This window comes from Microtus oregoni, unplaced genomic scaffold, assembly GCF_018167655.1.
Source record: "Microtus oregoni isolate MIOR12 unplaced genomic scaffold, Mior012 000014F_ref0000157, whole genome shotgun sequence".
NCBI classification, from domain to species: domain Eukaryota; kingdom Metazoa; phylum Chordata; class Mammalia; order Rodentia; family Cricetidae; genus Microtus; species Microtus oregoni.
In genome coordinates this window covers 26,449,125-26,471,544 of record NW_024543073.1, presented here as the reverse complement: position 1 = coordinate 26,471,544, position 22,420 = coordinate 26,449,125, and the positions used below count along the sequence as shown (strand labels likewise).

The following is a 22,420-nucleotide window of genomic DNA, read 5'->3' as shown; positions in this document are numbered from 1 at the left end:
TAAGGAACCCAGAACTCTTGATCCAGGAATACAAACCATAAACTGCATAAGTTGCTGTGCAGCATGGATAATGAGGGGGAAAGCATGCATGAGCCAAAAAAAATTGCCAAGTTACCAGGCACCTGGCCTACCAAATAGGTGGCTCTGCAGTGGTGGGATTTTGGGGGAAAAAAATGATTAGTAGGTGAAATCAAGACAGGTAGGCAGGTGTGGGAGACCTTTGGCCAAGGACATTTTGCGCCGATCCCAGTAGACATGGAGTTGGTATCCATGTAGGTGCAAGATGTAGATGGATACTATAAAGTAGTCCCATACTACTTCAGAATTGAGTATAATAAAGGTTTCTTTATTTAGGGGTTGACTCACAGATCACAGTCCTCTTCACCAGTGTGGAAGAGAAACTGAATGAAGCAGGTGATAGAGACAGTCTGTGCAAAATTTAAATCAGCATTTATAGTACAAGAGAACACACTCAAGTGGTCTAGTATCTTACAGGCTATTGGCTGAAGCAGTTCCCACAGCAGTAATTGACAAGTTTTCAGGGCAGAGAATGAGTACGAAATATGATATTTTAGGAAAAATGGCCAGCAAATGAACCTTTGATTTGTAGCTTATGTTAACTATTGTTTTTCACAATGGAAACTTACCTAGGTATCAATATAAAATAGTGAGTGGCATGTGTAGACAGTGATTGAAGAAATAGCTTGGAATTTGGCATTTTAAGATGAATTACTGGTAGTAAAATGAAAAAAAAAAGTTCAAAGACATAAAGACATACAAGATTAAAAAACTTTTATTGCTGGTTCAGAAATGCCTTGGAAATGCTCGGGGTGGATCTTATTATGAAATAATAAAACTCAGTATGTTTTTGGCAGAACAGAATTCTATGAATTCATCAATAGCTATTCAAACTTGACAGAGAAATTTTAAAAAGTAAAGGCTGTAGATGAGAGAAATTATCAAATGCCTTAGTTTGTGAGGCAATAACTGATAGGAGATTGGTGTAATCTTTGATAGTTAAATGGGAAGCTGAGATATGTTTGAAGAATAAATATTGGTAGAATCTTGAAAATAAACCCTCCATAACTAAGTTTCTATCACTAACAATATCATAAGGAGAAAGGACACCCAAAGGTAAACAAAGGAGATCCAGAAATTTAATCTTTGAGAAAAAAAAAATCCTGTCATTGTCTTATTGTATCAAAAGAAGTGTGTTCAGTCTGTGGATCCCTGTACCAGCTTAAAGTTTTAGGACTTAGTTTATACATGGAGAAGAAAGGCTAGATATCAACCAAGAAAGAAAATAAAACAGATTTTCCCCAAATTGATTTGTATTCTAGAATGAACATGTGCACAGTACTTAAAATACAGTTATCCAAAGTTGGCAAAGTAAATGTAGCTACACACATGGGTTCTTAGTACCTACCAGAAAGTATCTGTAAGAACTTGATACAAACAACTTAAGAAAACTCCAGAGTCAGCTCCCTTCCCCTGTTTGCTCCTGTATCAGCCACCACTACACTTCATCATACTGGAGCTACTTGGAGTTCTAACCAGAAATTTAGAAAGACAATCTTTGAGACCACTGTCCTTCCCTCCCATTCAGCCATCTCACCCAAACCTAGGCCATGAACCCTAAAATAGACATCAGTCACCCTTTTCCACTCTGCTTTCCTGTTGGCCATCCATCACTCATCCTTTCCCAGCCCACTAACCTGTCAGCCATCCTGTCTTCTATAAGTGATGGAGGAAGGTCATTGGTTAATTATAATAAAGAAACTGCTTGGCCCTCATTGGTTAAAACATAGGTGGGAGGAGTAAACAGAACAGAATGCTGGGAAGAAGAGGAAGTGAGCTCAGAGGCTATGCTCCCCTCTCCAGGGCAGACGCCATGAAGCAAGCTGCCAGGTCAGACATGCTGAATCTTTCCGGGTAAGACTGATGCTACACAGATTATTAGAAATGGGCTAGTCCAGGTGTGAGAGTTAGATGAGAAGAGGCTAGATATAATGGGCCAAGCAGTGTTTAAAAGAATACAATTTGTGTGTTGTTATTTCGGGGCATAAGCTAGCCAGGCGGCCGGGGTGCTGGGGATGCAGCCCCGCTGCTCCTATTACAACATATAAGGAACTGATCTTCCTTGCTCTATGAAACTATATTCCAATTACAGTTTAAGGTAGTGTATCTAAGCAGCTTTTCTCCTGCCCCTTCTTCACTAAGCCACTTAACCAACAACTGAAATTATCTTTGCTACAAGAAAGTCTTAGTAGATCATCTATTGACTTTGAAAGGCATGAGTAAAGAACTATCAAGTGCAACTTTGTTTTTCCAAAGTTAATTGACATCCAGTCACTCCCGGCTTTAGATTTTTGTTTGCACAAAATACAAGAAAAACACTCAGGCTAAGAATACAAGGAATAGCTAAATACTTCTCAGGGTATTGGTGTATATAAGATGAACTCTCCAAAGATCAGTATTCATATTGACTGTGGGGGTTTGAATGAGAATGATCATCATAGAGTAATATGTTTGAATACTTGGTCTCCAATTAGTAGAACTGTTTAGGAAAGATTAAGAGGCATGCCATTGTTAAAGGAGTTTCCTCACTAGTGCAGGGGGTTTTAGACATAAAATCCCAGGTCTTACCTAACTTTCATTCACTGTCTCATACTTATGGATCAAGATGTAAGTTCTTAGCTCCTACTCTAGCATAATGACTACCTGTTTGCTTGAAACCCTGTTCCCAGCCAGGATAGCGATGAGCTCTAAAGATCTGAAAATGTTAGATCCTATTAAACTCTTTCTTCATTAAGTTGCCTTGGTCGTGGTGTCATATAATAGCACCATGAAAGTGACTAAGACAGAAGTTGATAATAGGAAGGGTGAAGTTGCACTAACAAACTTGATCGTTCTGCTTTTGGGGGAGTAAGAAATATTTGGGGACTTTAGACAGGGAAAGTGATTGAACACTCTAAGCGGGGCTTAATTAGTCTTCCTAGTTACTAGGAAGAAGTAGAGCCTAGTAACACACTGGAATATAGCAGTGATGAGAGCAAAGGCTTCAGGGAGAAAAATTTTAACAGCTAGGCTAGAGACTTGTGATATTTTGACAAAGAATATGGCAACTTTTGAACCTTGCCTTAAGAATCTGCCTGAGGCTAAGTTGAAGTTTTGGGGGCTAATTTTGTTGGCAGAGATTTTAAGCTAGCAGAAAATTGGCCCTGCCACATGGTTATTAATGGTCACCCATATGCAGGTCTGCAATGAAAAAAGAGCAAGCAAGACAGAAATACAAAATGTACAGTTTGAGGGGAGTGGAGTATGAGGAAATTAATGTTAGATCAACGCTTGTGCTTAAAGAAATAAGAAAATTCTTGATTTCAAATGGAATAAAGGATATGGTGGCTTCAGGGCAAAATCCCTTACAGCTAATCCTAAAATATATAAGAAGGAAATGTCTGAGGAATTTTCTGCCCCTAAAAAGCACCAACAAATCCAAGATATGTAAATTCCATTCAAGGGGGCAGGGCAAGTTCCAGCCTTAAAAGTCAGTCAAATTTGCCAAGAATGGCCACATTGTTCTGGTCTTAAGTGAGAAAGAATACAAGGTTAAAGGGGTTAAGCATTCTTTCTCTTGTTAAGATAGCTGTTTAGAATATTTGGAGGGCAGAGGAGTTTCTTTATAAAGGCCCTGAGAGGCTCTTTTGCATAAATCTGTGAAAGTGGAATATGGATTATGGTGAAGACTCCGAGAAGGCACTTGTAAAGTGCCAGAACTGAGGGATAAATGCCAAGAAGAGTTGTAGATTGTGCATGGAACCAGCCTGAAAATGAAATGTGTTGCAATGAGCAAAGCTGGGAGGACAGAACCAGATAAGTTTTTGATATTACACATAGAACTACAGGATTTGGATTTTGCCATGCTGGATTTTGGTCTGTTTTGAGTCCAATATTTCTTATCATTTCCCCAGTCCTCCCAATTTGAATGTAATATATATATTCTGTGGCACTGTATGTTGAAACTACAGAATTTTATTTTATCTGTACAGGTGACTACAATTAAGAGATTATAATCTCTATGTAGAAAGATATATAACTATACATATATAGAGAGATGAAAGATAGTAGATAGATAGATAGATAGATAGATAGATAGATAGATAGATAGATAGATGAGAGATTGACTATAAATACTCAGAAGCTGGTTACCATGTGCACTAGTTAGTTTTATGCAAGTTAGAATCGTTGGAGAAGACTAATCCTTGATTTCCTTAAGATTAGGTCATAAACAAAACTGCAGGGCATCTTCTTAATTAGTGATTGTGGGTGTGTCTGCTCCTGGCATGGCAGTTCTGGGTTCTGCAAAATAGTATACTATAGTAAGGAAGCCATTTGTTCATTCCTGGCAACCCAGATTCAAAATAACCACACAGAAACTGTATCAATCAAATCAAGCTTTCTTAGGTTTTATGTGGATTTAGCTGGCATACATTGGCACACCAATTTGTAATTTTTCAGATCAGTTTTCCCCACCTACCACTAGGCTGCCCTGTGCAGGCTCAAGACAGTTTATTTATTAACCAATGGTATTCACAGCATACAGAGGGGAATCCTACATATGCATGCTGAACAAGACAAGAATTGCAAGCCAGTAGGAGCATTCCTCTACCACCTCTGCATAAGCTCCTGCCTCCTAATTCATACCCTGGTTTAGTTCCTAGCCTGACTTTCTTCAGTGATGAAATATGATATGAAAATTAAAGCAAAATAAACCCTCATATTCTCCATGCTTCTTTTCTTCATAGTGTTTCACCATAATAATAATAACACTAACTAGTACACTGAATATTCATTCTTTCTTAAAGTTAGAAACAAATCAAATAAACACTTATTGAGAAGATTTGTTAGATGTGCTTGCAAAATTAATCCCACAGTGGCTTTCTTCATCTGGTAACTCTGCAAATCCAATAACTGCTCAGTCCACAGGATAGGGTAGAGTTAAATTTGGTGTTGAGGGGAGGATTTCTGGAGAACTGTGAGATTTGTACTAATGTCAGAAGACCAATGAAACTAGGTACTGATGTCAGTGAAAGATTCCAGTAACAGGTAAAAGGAGTGAGAATAAGCAGTCAAAAAATTAGCACTCTTACCTTGGACCTCTTTCTATGTGGACACCCATTTGGAAGGCACTGTCATCTAGAAGTTGGTCTCCACTTCAGATGATTTTTTTTTTTCGGATCATACCCTTATAGACTTGTGCAGAAGTGTGTGCCTTATTTGTTTATCTATCAAATCCACTTGACAACCAAGATTAGCCATCATAGCTACCAGCATTTACAAGGCTACAGGAAATAAGCACATCACCATGGTTAAGCATCTTATATTATGCAGTTATGAATAAGCCTGTGTAATTAGGTAAAAATCAAGGCTCATAAATTATTGTTTTATTTTAAGGAACTCCAACTGTTCATTTTCTCATACTGTCTCATTTTCATTTACTTTTTTTCTTCATCAAAAAGCAAAATAAAACAAACAGAAAATAGGAAAGGGGCCACAAGAAAAGGCAAAGGTAATTCATGAGAAAACTCTCAGTTTCTCATGGGAAACTCAGAAAGATGAGTCATCTGAAATTGTGTGTGCATCATGGCCACAGGGTACCAATGATACTCTATGGTGAATATAAAAATTTATATGTATTATGTTCTCTGTGTGCCAAACACACCCATGTACTATTCAAAAATGGTGAGTAGCAAAGTCAGATTCTTTACCTTATTAGGAATATATTATGAAACCACTAAATATTCTTACAACGTAGTCATAGAAGCTTAGTTATTATTATTATACTTGAACTGTAAATGTGATTGGGCATGGCAATCTTTATTTATGAAAGGTAATAACTACAGTGTCATGTGTTTCTTAGAAACAAATATAATCCCTATTTCACAATATTGAAAATAGATGTGGACTTTTTTTCTGAAAATGATAATGATTTGATCTGTGACAAAAATAAATACCTTCAATCTATTATACAGATTCAATTTTCATTTCACTACATTGTATCTCATGAACATTTCTATCTAGTCTTTAATTAAACATGATTTGCACAAATTGAGGTCAGTTTTCATTTAGACTGCTTGCAGTGTTAATCACAGTGCAAATAGCCACCATCAACAAAAGAGCTGCATTACACTAATACATAAGCATTTCTGCGTAATTGCTGCCTGCTCTTTATTCCTGAATGTTACTAGATAAGGACACATGGGTTGATTTGCTAAATTTTATATTGTATTAAGCATATAATTTATTTAAGGATTTTTTTATTTATTTGAATTTGAAGGCATTTTGTGTTTTAAAAATCTAGAAAGTATACATTTAAATTTTAAAAGAACCCTTTCTTGTCACAGTTGGGTAATGTCTATAGAACATTTTGAGATCAGCAAATACAACTATATGATTTTAATCTCTGGATAATTATGTTGACTTTATTTGAAGAATCAGATGACCTTAATTATAACTTGTTTTGTTATTAGTTATCAATATGCCTTAAAGTTACCTATAGTTGAAAGTTTTAAAAGATTATTTGTCTCTTTGATTCACATTCACATATTGATAAGACTATTTATTTTACAAACATCTGGGAGACTTGGCAAAACAAAGAGAGCAGTGTGTTCCATCTTGCTAACATAAAAAAACTCGTTATCGTTACATTGTTGGTGGTGAAAATTCAATTCTTCTAAAAGTTAAAGCCCTAACAATGTATGATTTAGCTGCTGTAGGGTATTTGAAACTTAAAATGAACACATTCAATGTCTTATATTCAAAAATAAAATTATATGTTATAGCTATTAATGTCACCTGAAGTTGATCCCCACTGTTGCCCTGTTTATTTAGCAAATCCACAGGAGAAAGGTTTCCTTAGCACAAGCTAAACTGTCAGTATAAGAGGACACTGCTCTGCCCTGTTCTAAGTCTGTAGAGCTAAAACATAGGATCAGATTAGGTCAGGAGACAACAAGTGGTTCTTGTAATCGGTTCCCTTCCTTATTTCTTTAGCTTTGGGATACCCACACTCCTTTCAAATGTGGAAGGCTTGTACACATAAATACAATTTCATATCCTCAGAATTCTTATTTTTATTGGCTTCCTGATTGGAAATACCATCTATATCTTGTCCTCATTTACATTTATTAAGTTGTGCCCACAAATCCAAAATCAAATTATCTTTTTCTTATTTGGTCTTGTTCAGTTATAAGTACTTAGATTCTGATATATTTCTGTATCTAAAGAAATAACATTTTGTATCTTACTTCATGAAAGAAATGATACATTCTTATAAATGAAGCTTTGATTTATCAGTCATTGACATAATATCATCAAAGATAATTTTCAGTAAATATGATACAGAGAAAAAATTCTGGCTAGTTTCAGGGTAGCCAAAACTGAACATTGTCATAAACTGTACTATCAACAAAATGAATGATGTTTTCATACCAAAGAGTGCCACAATAGCCCAGAATGGAGTATAAAAAAGGTTTATTTATTTGGGGAAAAACTCACAGTAGGGGAGCAATTCACAGTCCTCATGCCTAGGAACTGGAACTGAATCCAGCAACAAAAAGGCCTTGCATGCTATTCATCTGTACTTATATAGTATACAAGACCATGCCCAAAGTGGGCCAGTATCTTAAAGGTTGAAAGACTTCTCACAACATCAGAGTGCAATGATTTTCATCACACTATAAATAATTAAAATTGTGATATGACCAAAAAAATGAGAATTTTATCAGATTGAATAAACAAAGAAAATACAGTGGAATGATGTTTCAGGGATGCATCTTGCAATCCTTCCAGAAAATATGACAGTGTTCTCAGCACTCACATCAGCAGGATCACAATTGCTCATAAGTGGTGTAGGAGATCTCTCTGTGTGTTGCTTTCATTGGTTAATGAATAAAGAAACTGCCTTGGCCTAATTGATAGGGCAGAACTTAGGTAGGTGGGGGAGACAGAACTGAATGCTGGAAGGAAGAGAGGCAGAGTAGGAGAGACACCATGGATCTACTGGAGACGGATGCTGGGAATTTTACCTGGTAATCCACTGCCATATGGTGATACACTGATTAATAGAAATGGGTTAAATTAAGATGTAAGAATTAGCCAATAAGAGCCTAGAGCTAAAGGGCCAAGCAGTGTTTTAATTAAAACAGTTTCTGTGTGGTTATTTTGGGGCTAAGCTAGCCAGGGGAAAAACAAGCAGCCCTTTCCTTACAACACATTAAGTCTAGGAAACCCAAAATCCTCTTCTAGCTAACATCCACACTATACTCAAATGCAAAATCATGACAGGGAGACTTCTTATTAATTATGAAATCTTGACTTATAGTTCAGGTTTGTTCCTAGTCAGCTCTTATAACTTAAATTAACTGATTTCTAGTCATTTTTGTGTTGCCACAAGAATTGTGACTTTTCTCTCTTCTCTTGCATGTCTTGCTTCTTCTATGACTAGCTAATGACTCTACCTTTCTTCTTCACCAAACTCTCTCTGTCCAGAAGTCCTGGTTATACCTCTTGCCTAGCTATTAGTGACTTAATTTTTATTAAACCAATCACAGTGACACATGTTTACACAGTATAATCAAAAATTTCACAACATTTCTCCCTTTTTGTCTAATTATAAAGGAAAGGGTTTTAACTCTAACATGGTAAAACTATATACAATAAGAGTAATTATCAGGTTATAATTATATTTGCAATGCCCGTTCTATCCATTTGCATTTGGCAAATTCAGAAAAAATTACTATTATTAATTTTATCTTGGTGAGAACAATGTTTTATACCTAATTTACCTTCTATCATAATTAAGGAAATCTATAAGTATCTAGTCTGCTACTTTGTCAAAGACCCCAGAAGGATATAATATTGCCTAAAAAATAGAAAGTGCAGAACAAGAATCTTCCACAACTAAGAAATGCCAGAGACATCTGAAGGTCTGAGTAATCTCCCCCAAGTTTCCTGTAGTATTGGGGCATCCATATTCAGTCTATAGGACTAAATAAAACAGACTTTTCCATAAAGCAGAAATTTTGAAGGACTGGTTCACCTTGTCTTGGTAAAGTTTAGCAGAATCTTTGTTTTGTGCCCTGCTTGTGACAGCATACTGTCAGTAATAGAGGCAAGAACAATTTTTTTCAAATAGCAAGCTTTTGCCACAATAAAACTAAATTCCACATGAATATTTTTTGATGCTTGTCATTCTTTTTTGAAGTAAAGTGGTGCTGCCAGGAGCAGACATTCTTCACTGTGATGAAAAGCCTTATCTTGCTATGACATTTTAAACTCCATATTCTGTAAGTCTTCAAAGTGTTTGAAATATTTATCTAAATTATATCTCTGTATGACCTTGAAAACATATTTAATTTGACTATAAATTTGATTGATATAGATGACATGTCTTTTGAAAATATCTTAAATAGATTTCAAGGACTAAAACTTTACATTTTTTAATGAGTTGTATACTTTAAACAAGAGTAGAAACATACACACAGTAAAATAAAACTAACTTTAAATTTGCATCAATATAAAAATCCATACCAATATAAAATATTTGATACTAGTGGTTGCTCAAAATTAGATGCAATAATTTACCATTTTATCCCATCATTTCTCTAATGTATTCTCCATTTTTCCCTTCAGAAAAAAGATCCTTTAATCTAATCTCCTTTGTTAAACATTATTCCTGATCATGGTCAGTAACAACTTGTTGCTAACCTTGATAAATGATGACAAGCATCTGTAACATCCATACCAATAGAATTACAAAAACACCAACCTAAACTCTTGGGGATGTGGGCATCATATTCTTTTGGGTACATCCTGTTGAGTAGGAGTAATGGCATCTTGAAAAGACCCTGAGAAAACTTCATTAATGGCCATGTCCTGCAAAAACTAGCCACAACATTTGTTGTCTATTCTCTGTGGAATGGGAAAGTGCAAGGTTTATCTGTAGTCCTTGCTAGAGTAGTCTGTGAGGTTAGACCATCTCAGCCAGAAGCCTTGAAACTTTTCTGGAAACAGAACTCTGAGGAAACTGCAACAGAGGTTCTCTGAGATACTGGAGTACCTGGGCCACCTATTTTTATTGGATCCATGTTCCTTTGATCTGAAAACAAACAAACATTTAAAGGTTATATACATATCTGCATTGACACAAGTTAGGATTCTATATTGTACACACACCAGCCAAAGATGACTTTTTGTTTTATTTTTGAACAGGTAAAATATGTATCACCTCTCATAGTTCTTTTACTTTTTTTAATGTCTATAATTACAATTTTCAGGAAGTCTTTCCCTCTCAAACTTGATCATCTTTAACCTGAATAAAAACCAAAGATTTACATTTTCTGTGAAAATAAAAGCAAAACCTTTTCCCCAATGCAATACATTTTTGGACTTGCATTTCTAAATTAACGCATTCCCAAAATTTCTAAGCTGTTTTAATTCAGCAGTCCCTTCCACAGTCCAATATCTCTCAGCATCTGTTCTTTTCTGTTCATTAGCATTCAGAACTTAAAAGTGAACAAAACACTATATAGGCTCTAGACTCTCTGTGTTTTCCATCTTAATGTGGCTTTTCCTTTTTATATTTTATTCTATCTTTTAAATTCTTATCTTATATTTTACATTTAAAATAATTCTTCAATGAGTTTCTATACCCATTTTCTTTTCTTTTTTTAAATCCCCATACATTTTTTAAACACACTGTAACCTGTTTAGAGGTCTTTACAATATGGATCAGTCTTAACTGAGTACATGAAACAAATCTAAAACTGGCTATGTCAGAAACCATATGGCTCAGCTTAGCAAATGGTACCGACTCCAGCCCAGACACCAGGTGGTAGTCAAACCTCTGTTTGTTGCCCACTGGAGTGACTGATGTCACCAGGAAGCATCAATTGACTCTATGTTTTGAAGATTTTTGTAAACTTTCTTAGGCCTTATGTGGATATATGTGGCCAGATGTTGGATACCATAGGTAATAGGTTTTTTCTTTGGGCTGTCAGATCACAAAAAATGTAAATTAAAAAAAAAACACGGAGAACTTCTTATTAATTATAAAACTTTGACCTATAGCTTATGCTTGTTAAGATTATCCCATTTCTATCTATCTGTGTGTTGCCACATGACTCGTGACTTTTCTCTCCTCCTGGGTGCCTTGCTCCCTGTATTCTGGCTAGTGACTCTGCATTTCTTCTTTTCAGAACTCTCACTGTCCAACAGTCTTGACTATACATCTAGCCTAGCTATTGGCCATTCGACCTTTTATTAAACCACACACAGTGACATATCTTTACACAGTGTAATCAAATCACTCACAAAGCATACATGCAAACACACACAAATACATGTAAAGAAAAAGTTTTAAAAACTCACATTACTTTTTGTGTTGTCTAAAACTATCATGGATATTAGTGTAAATCATTAAATGGTTTCTGTTTTGCATGGTTTTACATCATGTAGCGATGATATAGCAAAGGTAAGTCCCTCTAGCCAACCTAACTTTAGAAACTCATGAATGAGATTAGGAAGCGATCATCATTTACACTTATTATACTTTACATGAAATGAGCTTTAGCTATTAACTCTAATTTGCTTCTCATCAAAGACAAACTATTTAGAAACTAAAACCTCTCTGTCAGTTAGAATTTTAATGAATTAAGATGAAATGAGACAGTGTTAATTGGCAGTTATTGCTGCAGGATAGATTTGAGATCTTGTAAGAGAAAACAATTTTTCTCTATCAGGGCTAATTTGTTTGATTTAATTCTAAGGATGCACCAAATATTTCCCCAAACTAATCATATTTTCTTAGAACTGTGGAATGGTTTAAGTCTGTTGGTCTTGCATAGATTCTCAATTCTATTTAAAATTGATCTAATTTTTTAAAATAAAATGCTGGCTTAAGCCGCATTTGTATTCTTAAAGCTGTGCACATAAACTCAAAAGAGTAGCATGCTTACATTTTCTAATATCCACACATTTGTGTCAATACTTCTCTTCTTTTGTTCTTTCTGCCTCAGATATAAATGAATGTGAAGCTGAGCCTTGCAGAAATGGTGGAATATGTACAGACCTCGTTGCTAACTATTCCTGCGAATGCCCAGGAGAATATATGGGAAGAAACTGTCAACATAGTAAGTGTTATAATGTAACTACATTATACATAAACCTGCTTTCTCTTGTTAAGTCTACATTTCCAATGGAATATGAACCTAAATTATTATCATCTGCTTTGAGATTGCATGATTGATTGAAGTGACTCATCGCATATGTGTTCTTATTGACACACATATTCTCTGGGGGTGTTATTCAGTCTAGAGACATGGAGATGCAACATGCATAATCTGAAAAGAATGGGGGCTTCTCATCATATACCCAGGCTTATTTCTGCATTGCTCCCTTTTCACATATCGATATGCATAACACTAAAATTTATGCCAACCAAGGGAGATGCATTGGATTGAAAATATAATGGAAATTAACTCAGTTGCAGTTAACATACAGAGATAAACTATAATCCAGCCAGAATTTGGAACCTATAACAGTAGAGTTCTGATATCTGGGACTAATAGCTAACAAAATGTTAAAAGTAGGAGGAAATTATTCCTTAACAATTTATTGTTAATTTTTTAAATTAAAGTTGGAAAGAAGAGTGACAGGCCTGTAATCAATGGAATGGTGCTTAACTTGAGGTAAACCTTTGTAAATAATAACACCAATAACAATATTTCATAATTTGGGCCATTAAGGAAACTTTATAAGGTGCTGATTTTATGTATTTTGTGCCCTCTGAATAACACAACTTAATTCAAATTCATAATAATAATGCAGGTTGATATTTAGCTATAGAAATTCAGGCTGATGTTTCATATGGTTTTCCCAAGTTTTCACAACATAAGTCACAAGATGTATCTTGCTTGTTGGGATTTATGTCCCACCCAGTACCGCACAGCCGGCAAGCCCCAAAGAAAATCACACAGAGATCTCTATAAGTTAAAACTGATTGGCCCATTATCTCAGGCTACTTATTAGCTCTTGTAGCTTATATTAACCCATTGTTCTTATCTATGCTAGCCACCTGGTTCAATACCTTTCTCAGCAGGGCAGCTCATATCTTGCTTCTTCAGAGTCTGGGCAGGAGTAGGAGGAATTCCTCCTTCTCAGAATTCTCCTGTTCTCATTGCATCATTTTTACTTCCTGTCTAATTTTCCTGCCTATACAACCTGTCTGGCCAATCAGCATTTATAAGTATAAGGCAACACTCCACATTTAACATGAAAATTACCTATCAGGTATCAGAATTGTCTAATGGCATTTTTAAATATGTTATTATTAGCTGTTTATTAACTATATAGGTGGGTTAAGGCAAAATAATTTCAGTTTAGATTTGTATATAGTTCACACAACACACTTGTTTTAACATGTACTATTTTCCATTTATTTATTGCAAGATTTGATTAAAGTTCATTGTTCTTTATTCTTAATGAAATCACTTTTGATTGGCATGAATATCATTTAGGTGTCCCTGTATTTATTAAAGTATCACAAAATTCCTCTAATTAAAGTCTTTGTGTAGTTTCCCTTGATTATTTTAAATGACAAGCTCAAGAGCTCAGGGGGCCAATTTCATAAACAGCTTGGAGAAAAATGATGATGTTCTGTAATGATAAACACATCCTTATGAGAATGGATGTGTTTTGTCATGTGTGTTTAACTGGATGTGATACTTAAGCTGAAATAATGCAATGAAAATTGAAAGTATATTAGTTAGCTAATCTAAAAATAACCAGACTTGATTTTATTTGTTGGGTTTTGTAGCTCACAATAACCATATGCATATCTTGAATGTTTAAATAGGACATAATTAAATTTCAGGAATGACACAAAAATGCATTTTCATCACTACACTATTTGTGGATAAAATAGTTACCCATAGAGCTCTTATAATTCATAACTCCAGAACATAAAGCCAAAAAAGAATTGAGACTCATATGATTTGGGGTGATGGGGGTCAAAAACAAAACCAAACTCTTCCATAGGAAATAAGATAATACTACAGAATACCAGACTGCTCTAGATAGCAGATGAGTAAAATAGTGTAGGTGCCTCAATCAACCTTTGTTCTAATAATTCTACCGATGATTGCAACAAAACATAATATATGTGAACAATTTTTTTTCTTTTTTTTTATTGAGAAAAGGAAAAAAAAAACAAGTTTCCGCCTCCTCCCAGCCTCCCATTTCCCTCCCCTTCCTCCCACCCTCCTCCCCCTCCTCCCACCCTTCTCCCCATCCCCCTACTCCTCTCCCCCTCCGTCTCCAGTCCAAAGAGGAGTCAGGGTTCCCTGCCCTGTGGAAAGTCCAAGGTCCTCTCCCCTCCGTCCATATCTAGAAAGGTGAACATCCAAACTGGCTAGGCTCCCACAAAGCCAGCACATTAAGTAGGATCAAAACCCCGTGCCATTGTCCGTGGCTTCTCATCAGCCCTCATTGTCTGCCATGTTCAGAGAGTCCGGTTTTATCCCATGCTTTTTCAGTCACAGTCCAGCTGGCCTTGGTGAGCTCCCAATAGATCAGCCCCACTGTCTCAGTGGGTGGGTGCACCCCTCATGGTCCCGACTTCTTTGCTCATGTTCTCCCTCCTTCTGCTCCTCATTGGGACCTTGGGAGCTCAGTCCGGTGCTCCAGTGTGGGTCTCTGTCTCTATCTCCATCCATCACCAGATGAAGGTTTTATGGTGATATGCAAGATATTCATCAGTATTGCTATAGGATAGGATCATTTCCTGAGTGAGATAACCCAGACCCAAAAAGATGAACATGGGATGTGCTCACTCATAATTAGTTTCTAGCCATAAATAAGGGTCACGGAGTCTACAATTGGTGAACCTAAAGAAGCTAAGTAAGAAGGTGAACCCAAGGAAAAATATATAGTTATCCTCTTAGCTATGGGAAGTAGACAAAATTGCCGGGGAGAAAATTGGGATCTTGGTGGTGGGGTGGGATGGGAGTAAGGGGAGATGGGGACAGAAAAGGGAGAAGGGGAGGATGGGGGGAACTTGGGGAAAAAGGATGATTGGGATAAAGGAAGGATGGATAGGGGAGCACAGAAGCACAATTCTTAGTTAAGGGAGCCACCTTAGGGTTGGCAAGAGACTTGAACCTAGAGTGGCTCCCATGAGCCCAAGGCGATGTCCCCAGTTAGTTCCTTGGGCAGCTGAGGATAGGGAACCTGAAATGATCCTATCCTATAGCAATACTGTGAACAAATTTTGAAAATTTAGAGCTAGGTTTATTTGCCTTCATTTTCAGCAGTCACAATTGGAACCTTCACTAACAAATTAATTAGTATATGCAAATACCCAGATACATATAATATCTACTTTTTACTTCTCTATACATGTATATTTGTCTTTTTGCTACTAGCGTGTATGCCAATATCTTTCTATCAACACTGGTTTACTCAGTTGAAAAGTGGTCAAACATTTTATAAATACATGTGAAATGCATGTTATACCCTTGGAACTTGATGATCTTGAAATAATTTTTAATGACAGCGGTCATATCATAGTGTTGATTTTAATTTAAGGCCGCATTGTGTGTCAAACTCCCCTCTACATAATTTAGAAACCAACTTACTTAATCCTCTCAGCAACGTTTGAAATAGGTTCTGTCTATTTCCAGTTTCACTTTATGGAGCGAATGAAGCTAGAGATTAATTGAGTAACTTCCTTAGGTATTGCATGGTTAGTAAACTACAGTTTGGCCTGAATCCCTGCTAGCTGCAGATGCATAACCTGCAACCCTGCATATAATGTTCCTGCCATTTGTGGGACAAAGGAATGAGTTTGTTACACCACACACTTTCAAGCCATTGCCTTTGAGGAGTGACCTTAAGTTGTCTTGGCAATATTGGAGGCAAGAACATAGACTTTGCCCTAATAAATAGAACTGTAATTCAAAATTTTCCTTTCTGCTATTCCTTTCACTATACAACTGAGTTAATTACTCATCTTAAGCTTCAGATTCCTCATCTACAAATTGATTTCTACTAATGGACATTGTATTAGCCACATATATCAAGCATTTTGTAAGACATCTATATTAAAAACTATAAACAATGTCACAAGAAATTTTTTACTTATTAAAAATGATATTTTAATGAAGCCTCATGGTATCTTTAAATATCTATGTAACTTTATTTAATTTATTTTTATTACATACTCAACTTACCCATGCTTAGTAACTGAGTATATGTGATTGAGAACAATGTGTGTCGAAGACAGCAATAATGTCTCAGATGATTCGATTCTTAAGGTGCATGAGGTAAAAAAAAAATACTGAAGCATCTCCAATTATATAAGGATAAATACTCTTAAACCAAATAAAATGACTCCAGGAGACAGCAGTTACTATCTTTTCCCTTCTTTAAAATATAAAGTCAACCATGAATCCTTAATTATTCATTCACGCTTGTGTGTTTGTTGCTATTTTAAGATATCAATGCTCTTTTTCAAAAACCTTAGTGAAAAGGAAACATAAGCAATATATTTGGAGTAAATAATGTGGTATCTTCTTACAACATAAAGATGAATATATTATGAATTATAATATATAGCACTCAAGAAATCTACCAGTAAAATAATCTCGGCAGACAAAGGCCATGTAACCTCACACATTTGTTAATCATATAAGACTGATCTATGGAAGTGAGAATGGTATAGGTTAGGATGTGATATGTGGAGAGCTGGAGGAAGGTAACAAGTTATGGATAGGAAAAATGAGTTCTGGAGAGCAGTTATGTTTCAGAGTAAATAGAAATAGCAATAATATAATATTTCAAATAGCTAGATTATATTAATGTTTTTATCTAGAAAAATAACAGTTAATGAAGAGGTATATATAACCTGATTTGGACCTTATATAAAAAATGTATGCATTAAAACATAGCACACTTTGTTAATATGTAATTTTGTTTTTAATCTATTTAAACTGGTTTTTAAAAAAATTTATTGAAACAACTTGTATCTTATATTTGAGAAATTTTATATTTCTCTTTTGGTTTTGTTGTATGTCATCAGACAGCAACACTTCCATTGATTTCTCTGTAAATGACATAAATGAATTCTTCCTTATGGTGGAATAAAAGTTAGTTGTTTATATATACTGCATTTTCTCTATTATTCTTGAGTTGATAGGTAAATAGGCTGCTTCCATGATTTGACTCTTGAGAATACAAGAGTCTTGCAATGTGGCTGGGTTTGTGGCCCTGTTGTTATGCTCACTTAATTCTCCTTAGGTGTATACCCAAGGAGTAGTATGGCTGTGTCGTGTGTGTGTACAATTTCCTTTCCTATGAGTCCTCATCAGCATTTGTTGTCAATGGTTTTCTTGATAACTGCTAAGGTGAAAGTGAACTGGAAACTAATAATATTAGAATGACTTAGGAAAGAGAAAAGTTACCAATAAGAGTAGAGAAAGATATAAAGGAGAGTAATGGATAGTAAATTAATAGATGTATAGTACATGTGTATGGAAAATTCCATAATGAACTGCTTTACCTGTACAATTAATATATGTTTATAAGATGAATGTATAAGCAAATAGACAAATAAAAGGCATATCTTTATGTAGGAGCCTGCTCTTACAAAGTCAGCGAGGGTTCCTGGAATGGAGAGTCATTAAGGACAAAGGAGAGGCAAATGAAAGAAACTGAGACAAAAGATATAGGATAGAATTGGGAGGTCTGTCTAGCAGCCTGTTGGTCTAATCAAGCAGACAAATGGCCCAGAGTTTATTTTAGAGCTTGCTTATATACAAAAGCAGGACAAACCGTGGCACAGTCAGTATCTAACCACAGGCCATTCCTGTCCTTAAATGAGCATTCTCCTCTCTAACATGCATTTGATGCTTGAAAGCAGCCTTACTTTCTGTTTTGATATTCCTGAGGTTTGGTGTCAGAAGTATACTTTCGACTAGATAGTGTTCTTTTCTCATATGCAAAACGCTCTTTCCCCTGGGCTAAATCAGAAGTCTCCCATAACCCTCAAGTTTATTGGAAAAAGCAGAGCAGTCAAGCTTGAACTCAGATGACTTATAAGACAAAATGGACTCCAGATGGAAACTGAGTCACACAAAGGCTCCCACATTTTCAAAATAACATGTATATAAAATAAGGTTTTTAAAAATTATCAGTACTTGGGAAAACATTAAATATGAATAAAAGCAAATAAATCAGATTGCATTCAAATCTGTGATTAAATAGACCAGAGACGAATGTTTTTTGAAGCATTCTTGGCATGACTACATAGATATGAGGTTTTATAACATCTGTGAATAAATTAATTTGTTCTCTAATTACATCCAGCTACCCTCCTTCTGAGACTAGGGAGCAACAATAGTCAGAATGGAATCAATTTCGACTGTCATGCATTACACAGATTAATGGTGTGAGAAAGAATAATATAGATTCTGATTATAAAAACTGACAAGTGTCATGGAATCAAACAAGATTAACTATGACAAAAGCATTAGACAATAAACATTTTAGATGAAACCAGAAGAAAGTAGTTTTTAACCTAAGCTAAAGGACATTGGAATTGAGAAATTCACAAAAAAAGACATAACAATGAATGTTACCTTTTCATTAGCAGAGTGATTATGGAATAGCCTAGTGTCACAGTGAGACAGCACCCAACCTGATCTTACCTGCAATGAAATCAATAGCCATGATACTCAAAGCATTGCTTTAAGTGAGGCATTTCCTGTGCCAACATCTACATCACAGATCTGGGCAAAGGTTCATGTCACATGGTACCTACCAAATGAATACAGGAAGTTTTTGTACAAACAAAAATGAATTTTGTATTTTATTGCAGATCCATTCTTCCCCCTTCAACTCCATCAAGAATAGGTTGTCCCATCCTGTCATTAATGGGTCCTAGGCATGCAGGAGAGATTCCTTTGAGAGATCAAAGCGTGCCATGACTAGGGTTCACAATGTTTGGGTTACTATTTCCTCCCATACCATGTTGCAGAATGTGGAACATGGTGACCTGGGCCCTGAAGAGGGCCAAGCACCAGTCCCTTGGCCAACAGCAGACCAGACCCACATGTTAAGGAAGCCCACTTTACCAAGTGTAATAGAGTTGAATTTATAGGCAGAATGGCTGAGTGGTTGTGAGGCCAGTATATTGCCAGACATAGTCCTATATGCAGAGCTTCCATAATCTTCCCATAATACATGTTCTCTCATAAATCTCATATCCTACAAAAGGTATTATTTAGGGAAAAGAGTACACTGGTCCTTAGAATGATAATGAAATAAAAGAGAAAGAAATATAAACAACTGGCTCATGTAGACCTTTCTAGAACACATGAAAATACCTCTAACAAATTGAATCACGTTCTCATTTCTTTGTAGTATAATATTGGGTTGTAAATGATGAATGAAATACCATAAAATAACTTTGAATTTTAATTTATGGCACTATTCCTCTATTGTTACACTGTAGATGTCTTGGATTTTCAATTTAGCCTTTTATTTACCTTTCTTAGATTATAAATCCAAATTGTAACAGTTATCATCTGGACTTGTAGCATGTGAAACTATCAAAGAACTTAAAGCATATGTAGTATCAAAAGTGAAAAAATTACACAAGAAAATCATTAGAAAAGAAGTTGCTCCAAGTCTAGAACCTGAGACATGGTTAAAATAGAATTTTTTATGACAGATTTTAGCTACCAAGCACTAACATTGCACACTAACCTCTACATGTAATGGGAAGGCATTCTTGTATACATTCGTCAAATTTAGGGTCTGATGATCATTGTGAGCCTGAAAGAGTTCATTCATAATGAGGAAATTAGATCAAAATCCACAATGATTTCCTATGCTATCATGACCAGCAGCAGCAGGGGTGCATGCCTTTTTCAGACAGAGAAAGGATATAGATTTTCCCTCAATAACTGCAATAACTCAAATGATAGAGTTATTTTCAGAGCTCTCACAGATTTCAAATAGGTGCAATAAATTTTACTGGCAACCTGGAGCTTAATTTAACAGTGACAGAAGCAGCATGAATGATTCCTACCGAAGGCTTTCAGTGGTGCCAAGGCCATGTGTGCAATTCTACATCAAGGCTATCTGTATCTGCTGAGAGATGCAGGCAAAATGAACTTCTTTCTGCCTGGGTGTGTAGAATTTGCCAGTGTAATTAGGACATCTGAAGAAAGTAGGGTTGCTTGTTACAAAGATGTGGGCTGTCCCCTGGAAACTCTGTGATGATAAAATTCAGATATGGAAGCTAGAGCACCCTATTCGGATTGGTACCATCCTTTCAACTGGGATGGATGTGCCTTTCATTCCCAAATAAACTAATTAAAGTTCTTGATCTGTATAACACAGCTTTAAGTAAAATCAGTACACATCATGCACAGTGCACTTCGGGGATATATTAACTGCATGGGAATCAATCATATGCAAAAAATAAAATGAAGTGAAAATAAGAGCTAACTACATTTCCTGTAGATGAGAAATGTTATCTAACCCAAGAGAAAATGTTGTTGTAAATATATTTTTATTTGTTTACTGGTATTAAAGTTTAAAAGAAGTTAAGTTGCAAATGATAGATTTCAGTCAAGACCTCTTCGAAAGCTAAATACTATTAATATACTTCTACAATCATGTTAATTAAAACTCAGCTATTAAGAAACAATTAAAAACAGAGATGACTGAATGGCATTGCTAAGAAAGGAAGTGTGTGTATAAGTGTGTGTGTGTGCACACGTGTGTGTGTGTTTTCACAATGAAAAAGTAATCTAAGGTTGGATGTGGACCCATGTGCCCATCACCTCAGCACAAAGGAGGTAGAAACAAGAAGTTCAATAGTTCATGGTTGCCTTTGGTTGTATATACCATGGGTTCAAGTCCACCCTAGGCAAAATGGCATCTCATTTCAAAACTCAAAATCAAAACAAAATAATAATCAGAGAAATGAAAGTAAGAAAGAACAAAGAAGATCATGTTTGTCAAGAGTTGATCAATAAAATAGAGCCTTAAGAAAGAACTTCTAAATTAAAGTCTCAAGACATTAATCGTCCTTATGTAACTGCAGCAGTAGGTGGAGAAGCATGCTGGATTGAGTGTATAGACTGCACAGGTGTAAGTCAGAGATAATAATCGCAGATACGATCCCAGGTTATGGGGCATGTTAATCTGAGCATATAACTCAAAAGAGACATTAAAGCAGCCACCGTTGTAAAAATAAATTTCATAGTACTTACCTGAATAGCCTTATCTGGTCAATAATATGTTTCTTTTTAGAACTCTAAAGAATCAGACACATAAAATATCCAACATGAAAGTGACTTGAACTTGAGTATGGTTCTATAAAAAGAACTAGAAGTGCAAAGTCAGTGAGGGCAATAGTAAACTTCAAGGAAAACTAGGGTAGGCCAAAAAATAAACTTTCTCACAAGAGAAATGGAGAGAACCAGAGTTGTTTAAGGAAGTCCATAAATGCATGTCACTATTATCCAACCACAAAATACCCAGCATGGAAAATGCAGTTCTATACTCAGAAAAAATTCTGAAATTGCTGTGTTGGCTCCATCCAAGTAAAATTCACTTTACATTTTCTTACTCTCAAATAAACACAGATTTCGGTGAACACCTATTAGATGATGACTCATGTGTAAATATTATTTCTTATCTACTAAATAGTGACTTAATAATATCATCTCCTTTTCCAATAGAATTATTCCTGTATTCTAGGATAACTAATAATCTTCTTTTCATTTATAATTATTGTGTTTTTGAAATTATAATATGGTAACATTGATTCCTAGTCTTTCTTTTCTTCAAATTCACATGTCCTTACCTGCTCTCCCACAAATTCATGTCTGTTTTTATTCACTAATTGTTATTGCAGGCATATATGTATTTGTATACACACATTTATTTTTATAACCTGCTGTAGCATGAAAGAGTGTTTCCTGGAGAGACAGAACACATACCTATTCCCAGATAAGGATCCCACAACATACCAAGGTACAGATATGACCAAAGTCCAACGCGGTGAATTTTATTGGGGATATTTACAGAAATATAGGAAGTATTCACTTACAGGTGCAGAAACGACTCAACGACAGCTTCATCACCAAGGTCCACCCTAGCACAAGTGACACTTCACAAAAACTGGGAACCAAGAACATGCTACATAACCAGCAGTCAGCTCAGCAGGTTAAAGAGCATATTTCCAGTTTGTCTACATTTCCTCCATGCTCTTGGCTGGTATTTGCTTCTTCCAGACAGATGATCTGCTCTCAAAGTTTGCTTTGCCCCTTGCCTTATTTTAGTCTTT

General features: G+C 35.7%; 1 protein-coding gene across 3 annotated transcripts in view; it reads left to right on the top strand.

Moving 5' to 3' along the window:
* Positions 1 to 22,420, top strand: part of Edil3 (EGF like repeats and discoidin domains 3) — a 434,158-nt gene that overhangs the window by 233,350 nt on the left and 178,388 nt on the right. For all 3 annotated transcript variants that reach the window (XM_041663625.1, XM_041663624.1, XM_041663623.1), the window contains one exon: positions 12,078 to 12,191. In XM_041663625.1, the coding sequence (XP_041519559.1) occupies positions 12,078 to 12,191 (114 nt within the window). The remainder of the gene's footprint in view (positions 1 to 12,077; positions 12,192 to 22,420) is intronic.